The sequence below is a fragment of the Euprymna scolopes genome, chromosome 30, assembly GCF_053919585.1.
Source record: "Euprymna scolopes isolate OS-2025 chromosome 30, ASM5391958v1, whole genome shotgun sequence".
In the NCBI taxonomy this organism is placed as follows: Eukaryota; Metazoa; Mollusca; class Cephalopoda; order Sepiida; family Sepiolidae; genus Euprymna; species Euprymna scolopes.
The window spans coordinates 40,845,086-40,864,488 of NC_136511.1; the positions used below are offsets into that span (position 1 = coordinate 40,845,086).

The 19,403-nt window shown below is 34.9% G+C and overlaps 1 protein-coding gene across 1 annotated transcript in view; it reads right to left on the reverse strand.

Annotated features, from left to right (window-relative positions):
* LOC145254765 (endoplasmic reticulum resident protein 44-like) overlaps positions 1-19,403 on the reverse strand; it is a 121,440-nt gene that overhangs the window by 67,475 nt on the left and 34,562 nt on the right. The window contains exon 2 of the mRNA XM_080113529.1: positions 15,213-15,285. Coding sequence (XP_079969655.1) covers positions 15,213-15,285 — 73 coding nt within the window. The remainder of the gene's footprint in view (positions 1-15,212; positions 15,286-19,403) is intronic.

Genomic DNA, 19,403 nt, shown 5'->3' on the forward strand with positions numbered 1-19,403 from the left:
CTATCCAAGAAGTAGACTTGAATAAACTTTGCTGTTTCATCTTCAGGTGGTAAAAGACTCCCAATCTGGTGGCAAACCTGGCCTTGAATTCTAAAAGAAGGATTCCACCCATGTACTGCCGCAATTTTGTGACCAAATGATGTCATTGCAAAACAATTGTTATAACTGCGTAGATTTTGCAGAAAATCTTTAGAGATGGGACCATTGCCGGAGAGCAAATCTTGAAGCAACTGAGGCAGTGGTGGAAAGCTATCAAGCACAACTTTGCCAGAAGAACAACAACAACCAGGGGTTTCTCCTTTAAATTTTATAGCTGAGCAATGTTGACATACTTTGTCCATTTTTCCTATATCAGCTGTAGTGAGAGAGTCATTTTTGTTGTAGAGCAATCCTTTTCTATTGCAGTGTTCTATTTCATGGTGTCTCAAAGCAGTCATTCGTTGTCTAGCTGCCTCGTTTTCTGTCAGTTGCTGGGGCAAAGTCATACTCTCTCTCCATGCAGCCTCTCGTTGTTGCCCTTGGTATAGGCGAAAGCTTCATTGGGTTTCCGATTCATTCTGATGTCGTTGAGCCACTCTCAACTGACCTTGTGTACGTCTACTTATCTCATATAATTCATTCGATCGTAATATTGCTTCTCTTTCCAGTGCATATCTTTGCCTTTCTTGAATTTCATCTTGTGATGAATTTAACCGCCTTACAGCATGTCTAGTTCTGTCAGCTTCACGTTGGGTTTCTCTTTCCAAATCTGACAGTCTTGCTCTCCTTTCTCTTTGACGTATCCTGTTAAGTTCTAGACGTCTTTCTCTATCTGAATTGTTTTCATTGGAGCGAATTGCAGCAACTCTTAGTCTATTAGCTTCCAATCTTTCCATTCTTTCTTCCTCACTTTCGTTTCTACTTCGTTTGGGTGGCATAATTTCGGTTTTAAACGGAATTGTTTAACGATATTAATGATTGTAAATTAATTAAGCGAAATTAAGGAAATGTATACTAACTGAAATGGACGAACTATAAATAATATTTCTGAATAGTACAATTATAAACAATTATATTGTACCTATTTACTATGCCTCCCCACGGGACAGAGTTAGACACCAGGGTCGTTTTTTAACGTGGAGAAAAGGTACAAAAATAAAAATTGTCTCAGTCGTGAAGGATTTCTCCTCCACCGAAAGAGAACAAGAAAATGAAGTGCAGCATCTGAAGAACAGATACTACACTTTGATCTTGACCAAAAGGAATGAATAAAAGCGACCTACGTGTGACTCATTACTTCCGGGTGTAAACGTCACAGTCTAAAAGTAATAATTTAAAAAAAAAAGTAAATGTAAAATAAATGTAATACCAACTTAGGTTAACTAAGTAAACAGTACAATTAAAACAAATAATTACTAAGATCTAGGTAATTGTTAGTCTCATTGTTATGGTTTTAAAGAAAAAAAATGTGTAAAGAAAGTTCTGCTTTTGTGAGTACGTGTATTTCTTTTAAATTACATAACCTTTTTATTTTATTAATTATATCTCTTTTAAATTTATATATTTTGTTAGTAAACTGGAAGAAATTCAGTTGAATAAAACCTTGTTCGTGTTCTTTACGTTAAACTCATATTTTTATAAAAGGTTCATCCGGTTTAAAGAAAGCACTAAGTTTAAATAAGACTGGAAATAACTAATTCAATATATAAATAGAAAAATGAAATAAATATAAGCTTTAAGTCTTAAGATAGTAATAATCAAAATGTAATAAATTATTTGTAGTTCAAATCTATGATAAGACAGGCTTTCGAAATAGACTCGACCAGAAAGATTAAATTGGAACGAAATTATAATCTCCGTGCCATTTTCAAAACAACCCCACAAAAGTAACGGTATCCTGCAGTTGGTTAAATGACAATGGTTGTAAGAAAAATGTAAAAGAAAATGCGCTTATCTGTTTATTTTGACCTGTTTTATTTAATTAAAAAAAAATTGGCTATAACTGGAAGAGAGCGTTATGTTTTGGGGGGTTGTTTAAAAAATAGAATGGAAATAAAGTTAGTTCCGTTTTAATTGTCTTTAATTGCGGCAAGCGCTAACAAAATCGAAAAATCACTGTTTACATTCGAAATGTTAACTTTTATAGGTTTACAGGTTTGCTGACAAGGCTGGGGGTGTTTAATACAATTATTTTACTAAATTGATTTTTTTCATTTAAAAATAAAATTATTTCTTTTTTAATAAAGTTTTATTTTAAAATATTTGTTTTTGTTTATTTATAAAAAATTACGATAGTTGAATTGTATTCTTTCAATTATATTAGCAAGTAAAATATAAAAGATTAAAACGGAACGAAATTGAAATTTCCATTACATTTTCAATACAATCCCAAAACATAAAGCTTTCCTCGCCAATGAATTGTTTTGATAATATACGTAAAGTGAAATAAATCGAATATAAAATTAAATGAAAATATATTAAATAATTAAATGTTAAATAGATTTTGTAAATAGTACAGTTGAAAGGATTAGAATATTTCCAATATGTAATAAGGTCGAGGTAATTAGTTAAAGAGATTTAATATAATGTGATATGCAAATGAGCATAAGTCATTCAATATGGGGGTGGTTTGTAGACTAGTATATAAAGAAATTAGGCAAAGATTCTTATGTCTCCTATAACAGAAACATCCTAAAATGGGTTCTAATGTTTCTCTACCAGGAGAGATCTACCCTCTTACCTCCTTTATATTTCGTTGATGATGGAGAGCTGTACACACAGACAGAAACACACGAACCCTATTACTTTATAAAAATATAGATATTGTTTCTTTCTCATTTTTCCAGTTAAAAAAAATGAAATGTCATTAAATGATTTCAAAAGTACAAAAGTTTTCAATAAAAATCGGCAAAAGATTTTGCAATGACTAATTTTTTTAAGAGTTTATAATATTCTAAAAAAAAGATTTTAAATTAAAACTTAAAAATTCCATAATATATAATAAATAAATTCTATTTCCGACTATTTTCGCACCTAAGCTTGGCTGAAAAAATTTTTTGGGGGGGTAGAGAGGGATTGTCACCCCTCTATGGCTGTCACACGGGGTGACCGCCCCCCCCCCCAGCTACGCTAGTGGGTATGAGCCCCTGAACACTCAGACTATTTTCGGCCATTTTACAGCTTTCGTTAAGATACGCTCGAGTGCACACTAAGGCTATTCCATATGCCATATGTGCACCCACACTCGTATTAAAGTGACATAAGTGTAGTAATCTTTCGGACAATTTAAAATTAGATGGAAATTAATTTTTTAAAATTGCGGATAATTTTGGAAATGCAATTGTTTTTGTTTTTTTTGTTTTTTTGTTGTAAATGTCGATAATACACTACCACAGAACTTGCCTTTAAAATCTAAATTTTCATATAATTTTGGGTGTGTTATAAACAAATATTGCATTCAAAATTGGGACCGGCAAATAGTTTTTAAAATATGGAAGGAAGCATCTAACACGTATTTGTTTGTTTATAAAGTTCATGGTGTTTTTTTTTGGGGGGGGGGGAGTACAAAAAACCTAGGCCACGTCTTTTTTAGAGTAAGTTTTTTTTTTTTTTTTTTTTCGGGATAAAAAGAAAATTCGAAATAGGTATTTTGTAAATAATTACTCGAGTTGGTTACATTTCCGACACGTTTCCCAGACCAGCACGATCAACATGCCTCACTTCTAGATCTCTTTCTGACAACGGTTCCCAATGACTGTACAACAAATGCCCACAGCCCACTCGGGAATGCTGATCACACTGTGATAATGGTAGAAATCAGCCTAAATTCTCGCCCTAAAACTGAAGACCCACTACTCAAAACAACGAGGTATTACAAAAAGGCTGATTGGGAAGCCATCAGGGAGCTCATCAGGGATGCCCCATGGCAAAATATCTTTATTCTTCCAGCGGAACAGTGTGCAAATGAGACAACTGAATGGTTCAAAACCGCTATTGAAGCACATGTTCCCGCACGGAAATACTATAGCAAGCCCCACTCTCCCCAATAGTTTACTTCTGCTTGTGCAGCTGCCATTTGTCAAAGGCAGCGTGCGTTCCACAGATTCAACCGACATAAGTCCAGCTCAAATAAACAGAAGTTTATAGAAGCTAGAAATAATTGTAAGAGAGTGATAGACACAGCTAAGACATTACTCTGAAACCACCAGAAAGCGCATCGAAGCACAGAAATTAGGAACCCGGGATTTTTGGAAAATCTACAACAGCGTAGTTAATAATGGACAGTCAATTATTCCCCCACTAACAAACAATCATGAGGTTGCTTGCACGGCAACTGACAAGGCTAATCTGCTTGCCAGTCGGTTTGTCTCAAACTCCACACTGAACTCGGTACACCACTCACTCCCCGATTTTCCTCTGCGAACAGACGCCACACTTGACGATTTGAAAATCACCCCTTCTCAGGTACATGCTATTATAAAAAACCTAGACACCTCAAAAGCATGTGGACCAGATCTCATCCCGGCTGTGCTATTAAAAAAATGCTCTGCCGAGGTTGCTCCAGTTCTGTCCAAACTTTACAATAAATGCCTTAACGAATCTTGTTTTCCCGACTGCTGGAAAACCGCCTCTGTGGTACCAGTCTTCAAGAATTCTGGTGAAAGAACTGACACACTAAATTATCGCCCCATTAGCCTCCTCCTGCTTTTCGCCAAAATATTTGAGTCCTTAGTTAATCAAGCCCTAGTCCAGCACCTAACAGCTGCTAAACTCCTGACCGACAAACAATATGGATTCAGGCAAGCCCGTTCAACAGCAGATATCTTGACTAGTTTCTGAACGTATATACCGTTCATTGGATAAAACAGGGGAGGGTAGAGTGGTGGCCCTTGATATATCTAAGGCTTTTGACAGGGTATGGCACGATGGTCTTCTAAGGAAAATTAGATCATATGGAATCACTGGAAGAATTCATAATGTAATTAAATCCTAAAGTAATAGAAAAATCAAAGTTGTCCTCGACGGACATACATCCAAACAATATGACAAATGCGGGTGTACCTCAGGGGTCTATCCTTGGACCTCTATTATTCCTGATATTCATAAACGACCTCCCTGATAATATTGTTTCGGAGATGGGTATATTTGCCTATGACACCACTCTCTATAACAGATATGAGGGGAAAACAAATGAACACATATCCAAGAAAATGGCAGAAACACTAGAGGATGACCTCCAATCCGTAGTGGAATGGGGACAAAAATGGTTGGTCACATTCAATGCTGCTAAGACTAAGCTTGTTTCCTTCAATAACTACAAGAAACCTTCTCTCCCACCAATAGCAATGGCCAAGAACACATTGCCTGAAAGTACTTCTTTTAAACTCCTCGGCCTAACGTTTACAGGGAATATGAACTGGAATAGATACATTGAGAGCATTGCCAAGGCTGCTGCAAGGAAGGTTGGCTCCCTCTACCGTGCTAGAAAACTACTTACGCCTGACAGTATCCTATACCTCTATAAGGCAACCATTCGCCCATGTATGGAGTACTGTTGTCACATCTGGGCTGGTGCATCTGCTGCTTGTCTCTCGCTCCTGGACAGGGTTCAAAAAAGAGTCGCCAACCTGATAGGTCCTGAACTGTCATCTAGGCTTCAACCTCTGTCCCATCGACGAGATGTTGCATCCCTCTGCCTGTTCTACAAATACTTTAATGGTGAATGCTCTGACGAACTGCAAACACTTGTACCTCCCCGACGTGACAAACCCGACAAGCTACTAAGTCTCATCCCTTTACAGTAGAGATCCCTAGGTGCAAGAAAGCCTTTTACTCCAATAGTTTCTCCCCCAGAACTGCGGGTCTTTGGAACTCCCTTCCGGGATTCTGCTTTCCCAACTGCAATGATATGCAGAAGTTCAAGTGTAATGTTAACAAACATCTTTCTACTCTTCTCCCTTCATAATGACCCCGCTAATTAATTCCCTAATAGTAGCCCCCTGCTTCAAAGTGGCACTGTGCCTTGTTTGGGGTGAAAATTGAATATAAAAAAAAATAAAAAAATAAAAAAATAAAAAAATGGGGGTGGCGTTTTCAGCACACCTAAATCTACTTTAAAAAATATATTTTTCTATACGAATGTGAGACGAGCCCTAAAGTAAATACCAAAAATTTTATCTAATCTAAATTAAAACCAATATTTTATTTGGGGGGGGGGGGGATCTGCAAAGAAGTTCCAAAAAATATATCTAATTGCTTCATGAGCTGAATATTTTAATAGAATGTAAATTAAAAAAAAAAATATTTAAAAATTGACTTACCCAGTAGTAGCTTAAATTAAATATAAAGCTGTATTTAAGAGATAGCAAAATAATTGTTTTTTTTCATTTTCTGAAGACCTTAACCGCAAACCACCACTTAGCATGTGTAGTTCTAATGTTATTCCAATGATATTCTTTTTGAAACTTCAAAAGAAGCCGACTACTGTCAAAATTTTGCAAAATAATAGTGATCAATTTCATTTTAGAGATATTTCTTTCAAAAGCGTTCTTTTAAAAAAAGAAAAAAAAGTATATTCTGCTATTAAACCGTTTATTGTTTAAATAATTTGACTTTGCTCGTTTTATTTTAAGAAAATATAAGTTGAAAAAGCATTTTCATTCACTATTTGAAGATTTGTCAGTAAAAAAAACAGTTGCCAAAAAGATAAGCGTTTTTTTTTTTTTTGGGGGGGGGGTACTCTCAATGTAGAGCCCTGCATACTTCTTTTCAAGTCAACTCTTTTGTAGTTTTGATTACAATAGATCTGAATGAATGAACCCTGTAAGGGAGGGGGCACTAAACATTGCCCTGTTAATAATGAATTTCTTTGGTTTCTTTTTATAACATGCTACATTTCTCTCTTGGGGTTAGAAATATCAGGAAATTTTTTTCTTTTTTTCAACATCAGACTAAAAGAATCGTAATGAAGGAATCGGAAAATTAAGGTATTTTTTAACGATGCGATTCCGATACCTCCCACGATTCCGATACACGATTCTTACGATTAACGATTCCGATTAATCATCCCACCACTAAAAATAAGGAAAACAAAGACAGGCAAAAAATAAAAATGAAAACAAAATCTCAGCAATATGACTGAACAGGTCGGGCAAACTTTCATGTACTTTGCGAATTTGTTTTAAAACTTCCAGATATCTCAATCTTAATATTCTTTAAAACGTAAAATTTTTCTTATAGCAATTTTTTTTTTTTTTTTGTAAACATCTTTTTTCATTGAAGAACATATTGCAAGCACATAATTTTAAACATCATCCATTCGGAAACTTTCTAATTCCACCTTTTAATGTTCAAAAAGGAATATATCGAAAAGAAATTTATTTACAATTTAACAACTTTATAAACAATCTAGTAAACTAAATTACGTTCAGTTTTGTTTGATTTAAAACTATATTCATTCATTCACGAGTATAGTCTGCGTGTTCACAAACGCTTTGACTTAATATATTGGGGGAATCTAAGGTGTTGTCAGTGATGTGTTTTGTTAGAGTTATGAAATTTGAGGTATTTTAACATCATCGTCCTCTAACCCAACCCTATTACAGACGATTGGTGCATCATAAGCTTTTGTTCTCATCTCACATACATACGCTGCCTCTTTAAGAAAAATTCAAGTTGAGCACCGTCTGGAGAAATTGAAAGTCGGTAATTTAGCCTTGTGTACAAGATTATGACTTCCTGTTACTTGATCACTCCGAGATCGTCTGTATTAAATGGTAAGCTTCATTAATGTTAAAATTTCCCTTAATTTCATGGCAGTGAACGGTGACCCTAAGGCATGTTCCTTGTTAATGGAGTTAAGGGTGGCTTTGTGGTGGGGGTTTGAATCTTTCGACTAGCATTGATTGTCATCTCATGAACTGATGATGGAGTATATATATATATATATATATATAATCTCCAATTTTTTTGTCCAATTTTAATCTGAAAGATTTTTCCCATTTCGAATCTGAATATTTTCAAAGTCGCTATTGTCTTTTACATTTGTATCATGCCAGATTTTTCTGACGAGAAGTATTTAGCTTCGAAATGCCATCACTTAAAAAGGTTATTATTCCTTTCTGTAATCCTTGTTAACTTGATAATGTAATAAAGTTCCTATGTAACTTTATGCCTTATTCTATATATATTTTTCTGTTTATTTTATCTCAAACAAGGCACAGTGCCATCCACATGGCAGATGTTTATATTTTTTCTCTGCGTTATGGGTTTCGCCATGATGGAAATTATTCTTATTCTAATAGGCAGCTCTTCAAAAAACAAACAATAAAAATCACAGATGTCATAAAATATAAAAACAAAACAGTTTTTAAGATACAGGGAATGGTTAAGTAAAAAAAAAAAAAATAAATAAAAACCATGGAACACTCAATTTAAATGATAGTCAAAGGAAAATCCTCTCTCATATATATATATATATATATATATATGACTTGGATTACAAAATTAATTAAAAATAGAAATATTTAATATCGGGCCAATGAGAAATGTATCGTTTTTTGTTATTTTATCTTATCACCAAGGCAAATGAACGTAGTTTCAAGAGAGAGAAAAAGAAAGTATAGGAAAAAAGAGGGAGAGGCTAAACCTAAAAGAGAGAAAGAAACAGCGAGTATAGGAAAGGAGGGAGAGAGAGAGAGAGAGAGAGGTGAGAAAAGCCTTTTGACATGCAAGCTAGTGAGATGACCAAGTCATTTGACCAGAAACCCATCGACTCGTGCGGGTTGCTAGGCAACAAAGAATAAAGGAAATATACTGAGAGAGAGAGACAAAAAAAAAAAAAAAAAAAAAAAAAAAAAAAAAAAAAAAAAAAAAAAAAAAGAGAGGAGGCCCTTTTGGGTACAACAGTCGCGCTGCCAGACGGATGTGAGAAAGTCCCACCCCAGCGACAGAGGCAGCGATGCTATCGGGATAGGAGGTATCGACGCCCCCCCCCCTCCCATCAACAGCGAAAGGAGATAACGCCTGGGAAAAGCTCCACTAACAGCAAAATAAACGAAGTAATGCCTGGGAGAAACTCAATACCAACGGCGAGAGGATGCAATAAACGGCAAACTTTACACAAGTGCGTCTTAATATATTAAAGACATTTTGACCAACGGCTTGGAAAAAAAAAAAGGAATAAACTCTCTGAATATTTCCCTCTCGTATATTAAGACATTGAATTCATTTCGCCATCATTTGTTTGCACTTTGTTTTGATATATTTGATATATTTGGCATCTTCGAATTTGGTTTTGGCATCTTTGATATATTTGGCATCTTCGACAAAAATACCCCTCCCGTCTTTATAGTTTTCTTTTTGTTTTCACTTAATTGTATTATATCCCCCTACCATAGTTAGTTCATTGTTTTATAATAAAATTTAATTTCGAAAATATTACCATTGCGTGTCATATTTTCCGTTATTTTCATACGCTGTTCGTCGTCTATTGTATATTTCTGGTTTTGAAAGAATCTCCCCATATTTTTATTTCAGCGAGGTGTACCAAACCCAGGGCCAACGCGTTTTAATGTACATTGTATTTCATGAATGTCTTATTTTTTTTATTACGAACTCACAAATGTGTTATTGTCTATTTGCATTAATAATGGAATTCGTAATATATATATATATATATATATATATATATATATATATATCTCCAAAATTCCAAGATGTTCATCTTACTGTTTATTTCTTTCCCATGTTAAAATGTTTAATTCTTGACAGCATCTGTTTCGTAGCACAAAAACATTCATATAATTATCTCAATGTTTTAATCTTTTCCGCCCTAATACATCAGAAGAATAAGAGCTCATTAACTTTAACAGAAAATAATATGAGCAGGATTACATAAATCTGAAGACATAATCTGAAGCACAAAAACTAGGAACTCGAGACTTCTGGAAAATCTACAACAGTGTAGTAAATATTTGGCAATCAACAATTCCCCCACTAACCAACAATCACGAGGTTGTCTCCTCAGCAACCGACAAGGCTAACATGCTTGCCAGTCGGTTTGCCTCAAACTCCACACTGGACCCTTCCAACCACCCCCTACCTGACTTTCCTATGCGGACAGACGCCACACTAGACGACCTGAAAACCACCCCTGCTCAGGTGCATGCTATCATAAAAAACCTTTACACCTCAAAAGCATGTGGACCCGATCTTATCCCAGCTGTGCTATTAAAAAAGTGCTCAGCCGAAGTAGCTCCAGTTCTCTCCAAACTCTACAACAAATGTCTTAATGAAGCTTGCTTTCCGGGCTGTTGGAAAACTGCTTCTGTTGTACCAGTATTCAAGAATTCTGGTGAAAGGACAGACCCATCAAATTATCGCCCCATTAGCCTCCTCCCACTTTTTGCCAAAATATTTGAGACCATAATTAACCATGCTCTAGTCCATCATCTTACAGATGCTAAACTACTGACTGACAAACAATATGGATTTAGACGAGCCCGTTCCACAGCAGACATCCTCACTGTGATCTCTGAACGTTTATACCATTCACTGGACAAAGCGGGGGAAGGCAGAGCGGTAGCTCTAGATATATCTAAGGCTTTTGATAGGGTATGGCATGAGGGTCTCCTTAGTAAAATCAGATCATACGGTATCACTAGTAGAATACTTAACATAATTAAATCCTTCTTAGATAAGAGAAAAATCCAGGTAGTCCTCGACGGTCGCACATCTAAACAATATGATATAAATGCGGGGGTGCCCCAGGGTTCTATCCTTGGACCTCTATTGTTCCTGATATTCATAAATGACCTCCCCGACAACATTGCCTCTGAGATGGGTATATATGCTGATGACACTACACTCTATGGCAGACACGACAGGAAGACGAATGAACACATTTCTAAAGAAATGGCAGAAACACTAGAGGAAGACCTCCAATCTAGTGGAATGGGGACAAAAGTGGTTGGTCGCATTCAATGCTGCCAAGACTAAACTAGTTTCATTCAATAATTACAAGAAACCCTCTCTACCACCCATAGCAATGGCCAACGACTCTTTATCTGAGAGTCCATCTTTCAAACTCCTTGGCCTAACGTTCACGGGAAACATGAGTTGGAACAATTACATTGAAGGCATTGCCAGGGCCGCTGCAAGAAAGGTAGGCTCTCTCTACCGTGCTAGAAAACTACTAACACCCGAAAGTATCCTGTACCTCTATAAGGCCACCATTCGCCCATGTATGGAGTATTGCTGCCACATCTGGGCTGGTGCATCTGCTACTAGTCTCTCGCTCCTTGACAAGGTTCAAAAGAGAGTCGCAAACCTGATAGGCCCTGAACTGGCATCTAAGCTTCAGCCTCTGTCCCATCGACGAAATGTTGCATCCCTCTGCCTTTTCTACAAGTATTTTAGTGGTGAATGCTCTGACGAACTGCAATCACTTGTGCCCCCACGACGCGAGCACCCTCGACAAACCCGACAGGCTACTAGATCCCACCCCCACACTGTAGAGGTCCCTAGATGTAAAAGATCTTTTTACTCCAATAGTTTCTTCCCCAGAACCGCAAGACTCTGGAATTCCATTCCAGGTCCCTGCTTCCCCAACAGTACTAACGTGCAGAAGTTCAAGTGTAACGTGAACCGACACCTTGCTGCCCAAATCCCTACATAGTACCCCAGTAGTTGTTGCCCCTGATAGTAGCCCCCTACACCAAAGTGGCAATTTGCCTTTTTTGGGGTGAAAATGTAATTAAAAAAAAAAAAAAAAAAGTTGCAATTGTGTTTTCTATTTTAGTCATAAAAAGATAGCGTAAATAGAAAACACAATTGAAAGAAATAAACAGTAAAATGGACATCTTGGAATTTGGAATATAGACTTGTCATTTGTATATGCTTTGTAGTTACAAGTTTCATAAATTAAAGGATTGTTTTAAGTAATGTGTGAAATAAAAGCATATTTTTCCTATTATATATATATATATATATATACACACACACACACACACACGTGTGTGGGTGCCTGTTTAGACTTTTTAGCCATGTTAAAAATGGGCAAATGCTATAGTCTATTTAGAATAAGTACTTTATACTAAACTTCTAGAGTAAATGAGGTTTTGTGGTTACTATCCATAACTAGGTATTGAAAATACCACAATACAATATTTTAGCCACATTGGTCGAATAGTTTCTAAAAAGTGTAATGGACAGAGACCAAGAAATAATATATATATATATATATATATATATATATATATGATTCATGATGAAAAAGGAAAAAAAAAAACCATTCAACATTTCTATATTTGAAGACTTTCTCAAGATGACAGATTTTAGAAAATAAGACATACAGCATTTAAAAATATATAATATCCAATCACAACCATCACCAAAGGAGTAAGAAATCCATTTGTCACATTCAAACTAGAAAACATCCTCACTAATTTCAGGCAGCAAACGGAAAACCAGAATTCCCAGATCTAATACTAAATCTGACAAGCCAAGGATTCTTATTGAAACCTTAATTTTAGATTAAAATTCGACAACTGATATACATTCAAATGTCACCACTAACATAATTTTGAATTACAAACATGTAGATACATATTTTAGAAAGGGTTTCATACAAGAAATTATTTCAATCACAGCTACTCAACCCAATAGTTCAGTACTATAGAAGAAATCTGAAGATATCTTTAAACACTTAGCAAACAAAACTTGTTCATATCACCAGCAGATAAAGGTGGTGGTATAATTATAGAGAAAGACATGTATTTAAAGAAAAATAACACTACAGACAAAAATACATACACCAACAGTCTTAAAAACTTAAGAGCACTGAAATCTTTCTTAAAAAAAAAAAAGCAATATCATTGGTAAAAATAGAAACACTCCTCCAGTACTTTGGGTAAAATAGAAACAGGTCTTTAACGAATCATAACTGCCTCTCACCCATTCACCCTTCATATTATTCTTCAGTGCCTTCATTTGAGATTGAGCCCACAACCTATTGTTAGAATTCAATCTAGAAAGTTTTTACCAATGCCTATATCCACTTAATCATGTGACCAATAGGACAGAAAGTTCATATATGCCATCAAACAAATCATTAAATGTATTCAAATTTACTTTATCCAATAATTTTACAATGGGATCTTGGCTTCTCCAGTCTATTTCAGGGTTTTTCCATTCTACTGGACACATGGTCAAGACTAAAACTTTCTAAAGTGAACCTTACAGAAGATTTGAGTTCAATCTCGTAGTTATGCAAAGAGGAATGGGAAATCCCAGTGATGGACGAAGCAAATAACTGGAATAGTATGAAAATAACAGCAATTAAGATTAGGAGGACAGTGTCACATAACTACAGGTAAGAAATTAATTTGCACAACACACAATAAATTGTAATGTAGCCGTTATGCTCAAATCGTATTCGTTACAGTTCAAACTTCTCTAACCCTCACACCAGCTAGTACTGTCAAAAAAGAATCAAACAAAAATAAATCTAACTGCTTTTTTTCCCATTTTAGCAAAAGAAATTTATTTCCAAACAATGATTGCTTCTTGTTTTTGTAGCTGTTCATTTCATCTGTTATAAGGTGAACAAAACCCTGCAGTCTCGACACCAGCTTAAAAGTCTCTTGCTGCCACATGTCTGTCTCACCTGCTGTGTTTTTCTTTCTAATCCTCACCATGTGGTGCATTTCTTTTTTTCTTGTGACGCAAGCCCGCACACTTGCTAATTTGCATACGTGCTTCAACGGCTGCACCTGTTAATACCTTCACTAACCATCTATCCTACAGCTGCTGCGGCTGGTATTTTCACTCATATGCTCTGTTATAATATGGAAAAGATGCTGACACGAGTTGATGGCGAAAGAGATGGCAAGATAAATTTAAAATATCCATGTGTTTAGAAGTTTGTACACTCACACTTTAACGATTAAATTAAATTTAGGTTACAATTGTTTGTATCCAAATTCAATTAGAAACTATTTCTATTGAATTTCCATCAACATTTTGATGAGGGTGGAGAGAGGCATTTTGAGAAGGTATATTAAATACCTCAAGTATATAACCATAGCAGCCCCCAGACAAAGTGCATAAATATAATTACACCTAAGGATCAATGTGTGCAAACCATGTTTATTCAACCCTCACACTGCCAAAATCAAAAATTCAATGCTAAATCAAATGCTGTATCTACCAAACTTTCAGGCAATCAATCCCTTCTTACAGTTATTAAGCCTGGGAAGCTGAGATCAACAGAAATATACAAGATTGGTGTATTTGATCAACAATGTCTTCAGATCAAGCACCAAAGATCACTAACAGACATGTCCCAGTTATCATAGAGGAAATACTATCAACACCCCTCCCCCTAAAAGGTAAGGAAGCAGGTTAAAAAAAAAACAAAAAAATAACAAAGGTTAGTAAAAAGACAATGGCAAGGAAATTGTTCAACACAGACAAAAGAAAGCTGAAATATGATCGTTATCATGGTGTGCCAATGATCAAGACAAAGGATTGGACAAAAGGTCTATATATTTAGAGTTAGTTTACAGAGATTTTTTTTGCGACAGTTTATGACAGGAACAGTTTACAGTTTTGGGTTTATGACGGTTGAGGATAATTTCTAGTTAAGGACAGTTAAATTTAACTTTTACCTCACAGGAGATAGAGATGAACTGACCTCAACTGATGAATATTGCCTTAACGGAAGATTTAGACATGGACCTTGGTGTTTTAAGGGTTGTCTCTTGTGATGGTGACACCAATATATACAAAATGTGTTGGAGTCTTGTTGGTTTTGAGTTGCCCCCCCCCTTGTGACCAACTGTGCACCACCAGAATAAAAAATGAAAGACCATAGAAACAATGTTGAGAGTTGTCGAAGGAGAGGGAGTGTATGTGTTACCAAATGAACATTAATGATTTGAACACAACATTCGTTAGAAATCTAAATAACAATGAACCTACTACAGAACACCAGAAAAAAAAAAAAAAAAAAAAAAGACAATATGGCCATGAAAGGTGTAATAAATCATTCAGTCTAGAATTCAGTAACTCCAATTTAGTGAAGCCATTGGTAAGATTGGTAAGAGACAACCCACTCAGAATGGATAGTCATAAGAAAAGTTGTTTTGCTAGCTTTTTTGTTTATTTTTTTTATTTTTACATTTTGTACATTTTTTTTATTAGCATTTGAGATTGAAATTGTGATCACTTACCAAAAATGCTCTGTATGTTACCCTCAGTGAGTTGGATTGTGCTTGCATTTAATGGTTTGATAAATATTGCCAACTGAAAAAGAAATATAAAAGAATATAAACATGTAAATATGGTGAAAGGTCATTTTAAGAAAAGAGTAAAGGCAACATTCATCCTTTATCTGAAAGAACAAAAAATTGTGGATTTGACTTGGATTTTAATTCTACAGCTGAATTAGTTTTGTTAGAAAAATTTAAAAAAAAAATTTAATTTAAATTTTTTTTTTAGAGTTGGACTATTTCTGCTACCCAAGAGATATGGCAATTGCAGGTAGCGGACGTGAACTATGTTAAGAGTGAAAACAGCTTGGCCAAAATTTTAAGAATTGTTATCTCGGATATCATGTGATGTCCGTCTACATCCAGGATAAGGTATAGAGCATCTGTGTCAGGAGCATCATGATAGATGATGCTGAAGCTGATATGGCAGTGAATTTCTCTTGTCCATCTGCACTGTAATAATACTCATGATCAGATCACAATGAAATCTGATCAAATCCAACACATCAGGTGAAAGGATTTGTTGCAAGCATGGAGGTCCTAAATCACAAGAAGGTTGGCCAGTCAAGGATAACTTGGAAATAATTGGATAAAATTGCACAGAGTGGAATTTTGAAGACTGCTAACCCATTGAATCCTGAGAACTGGAAAGCGAGCTTGCGTAATAAAGAAATGTCCGATTCCTGAACGACAAAAAAGTGAACCAATTATTAGAGAATGGCATACAAAAAACAAAGTTATATTAAACCAATTACATATAGGCCACACTCGTTTAATACATTTGTACCTGTAGGAAAGTGTAGTACCCCCACTATACACAGTATGTCAGGAAAGATTCAAACATTAGTGTTGACTTTATTCCATACTGAAATAAATACTTTTGTGAGACCAATCTTAAAAGATCTTTAATACAATAGAACCAACCAAAATAACAGACTTTCTGAAAGAGAAACCAATTCACCAACATATAAACTAAACCCCCAAACTTGGTGCACCCAATAACACCAAAATTTCCACAAAATCTGCATGAAATTAAATGACCACAGACAGAAACAAATAAACTGAACAGAAAAGTGACATCAAATGTTTTCAGTAGAAATGATTTGTTCATTAGTTTTTATGAATATATTAAAAAGTTATTTAAGTTTAAAATGTATTTAAATTATTTTAGTCTAAATAAAATTAAGTTGGCATGGTATAATCACATTGACACACCGGTTATTGCCAGATCACTGAAGTTAAGCAATAGTTGAGCCTAGCCAGTACCAGATGGGTGACCATTTGGGAAGGCTAGGCATTGTATGTACCTTCTGCGAAGGTTGAGCATGGCGCCAGCATCCTCACCCTGAAAAAAAAAAAAAAAAAAAAATCCAAGTTATGGATGGCCTATGCCCAGGGACTCGATGGCTATGGTTTGGTTAAAATTAAGTTGAAGTTTTAAAATCCGTTTTATTTTAATACAAAGCCTTAAAAAATACATAAAATCAATTATATATAATTAAGTTCTTGTTGAGTCCCCCCCTCCATAAATAATCCATTTCTTCCCCCCCCCCACTAACCTATTACTATGCTTTTGTCCCAGTGACCATCATACTCATTAACCTTTATCCTCGGGAGGCCTTCAGGCCTTGATAAGTGCCAACCCCCTTTGTAAAAGAAGAAAAAAAAGAAACATTAAATATTTTTAAAATTATGATCACACCATGAATTTAAAACATTATCACAAAAGATAAATTCACATACTTTCACTACTGAAAATTAAAAATAGATGTGTGCGAAACTTCCCTAGAGAACTGCATGTTCAACTTTCCATATTCAATGATATGATACGAGAAACGATTTGAGTGTTGTAAAATTGCATTTCAACTACGAAGCCGGAACGATTGAAACAATTTTTATTCAGTTTTGAATAATCAAAATCTGATCGGTTTTTCTCCAAATTATTTTGCCTACATCTTGAACAATCTGTCCTTCAGCTCTCTTCAGCTGTATAGTAGATCCAGGCCGACATTTTCCCTGTATTCAAATGCGACTTGATTGCATGGACAGATTTTCTACACAATCTAATGAAGAACTGATTATTTTGCTATTCATTTTACATGTAGTCACAATTGTTAAAAATAAAATCTGAATGCACTTGTTTAAAACAAGATTGTCATGCACCGTGTGTTCATATACTATGCATGACTGGTCACGTGTTTAAAAATATTTGATAACTAGTTCATTTTTTTTTTTAATTTTTTTTTTTTTTTTACATAGAGATAAACTGACACTTCTGACAAGAATTTCTAAATCTATAAGTGATCTTATCTGTCCGAGGAACAGTCTACCAAACTCGTCAATTTTTGGTATACAATCTTGAAACTTTATATATAGGGGATTTAGACTTGTAGAAGAAATTTGATTTGGATTTTAGCAGGTAAAAATAGCTGCTAAGGAGTCAAAATTGAAAAAAAAAAAAAAAATGACAAATCAACTAAATTTATTTCCACACATGCACAAACATTCATATTTTTTACATTACTTTTAAAAGTTTGTATGCATATGGATTTAGGTCAGACAAGGTTAAAGAGCTGTAGGTTTTGTTTTCAAAACTAGTTATTGTTTTAACTTATGAAATCACGAGTATACATTGGTTACAATATAACAATCAATAGAATATTGCCTCTATAATACAAAATCTGCACAAATTAAAATATATTTAAGCAGATTTTATGATTGTCAACGGTAGGTGGTCTGCTAGTATCTAAATATAGTAATCTTCAATACAGTAGAACCCAGAGATATGGCATTAAAAATTAGTAACAAAATACAGTAAAGTATATAATACACATGTATATACCACATGTATATAATCAAACAATAAATAACACCATGAAGCAGGGCAAATACCATAACTAGAGGCCAGAAAAACATTTCACATCGTAACCAGAAAAAAATAAATTTTTAAAAGTATCTAGGGCCACCATATCCCGGGGTTCTACTGTACGGCTTATTTTAGAATTCCTTTACTATAGTCACATAAAATTTTTTTTTCATAAAAATGATGGCAGTCATACACCAGCCTGTTTGGTTTATTAATTTTCAAAAATGAAAAACCATAAAAGAAAATAGTTGAAACCTAATATTGATTACAACAAAGACATTTTTACAGATAAACTTTGTCTAGATTTTTATATTTGTCCCTTCACCAACCAATAATAAAAAAATAAAAAAATAAAAAATTTAAAAAAAGTGACAAAGTATAAAATTGACCCCCCCCCCTCATTTTTTTTAAACTTAACTTTTAGGGCAGATATGCACATCACTGACTGCTGCGATTCACCAGTGTTAGTGAATGGACAGAGAGTAGGCATCATGTCATTAAAACCCATGATTTCATAGAAATTATAAATTGAAAATTTTAAATCCTCAAATACTTATACCATGAGAATTTCATTTTTCCAAATTGTGAAATAGAAACGTTTAAAATTTTGATTTTAAGAACGGACAAAAATTGATTAATACTAAAAAAATGTAATTAAATGTAGAAGCAAGAAACAAACATATAGACATGCTTAAAGTCGCATGATATTTATTTTTTTAAAGAGCTCTGGGGGCGGATGGAGTGAATCATCTAAGGCCGTGGATGCTGGTGGGCTCTTGTGGATGGCCTATGCCCCTGTTGCATAAGGAACATTCATATTGACTAGAGACGGTGGACATGTAATGGGTACATGTAATACAGGATAGACGATGAGAGAGAGAGAAAGAGCAACATTTATACAGTTCTGGGGCGTTTCTTAACACGTATACTAGGGAGAGAGAGATAGGGATGCACAGTTCTTTTTAAAAGAGAGAGAGAGGAGAGGGTGATCAGTTCTTTTAACACAGGAGGGGAGAGTCATTACTTATGATAGAGAGGGGGACACATTACTTGGATGGGTTATACAAAGTTCATTAAACAATGAGTGGGAACAAAGTTCTAAACTATTTTATATGAAATTGAACAATGCGAAATTCCATTTCTGAACCTTGCTTACAAAGTTCGAATCTCAGTCTATCCCAATCTCATTTTCTCTTATCTAATATTTTTCTTACTTACAAAAAAAGGGGGCCCTTTTCTTGTAACACCCCTCCAGGGGCTCAAGATTGTGATGATGATGTGATGAG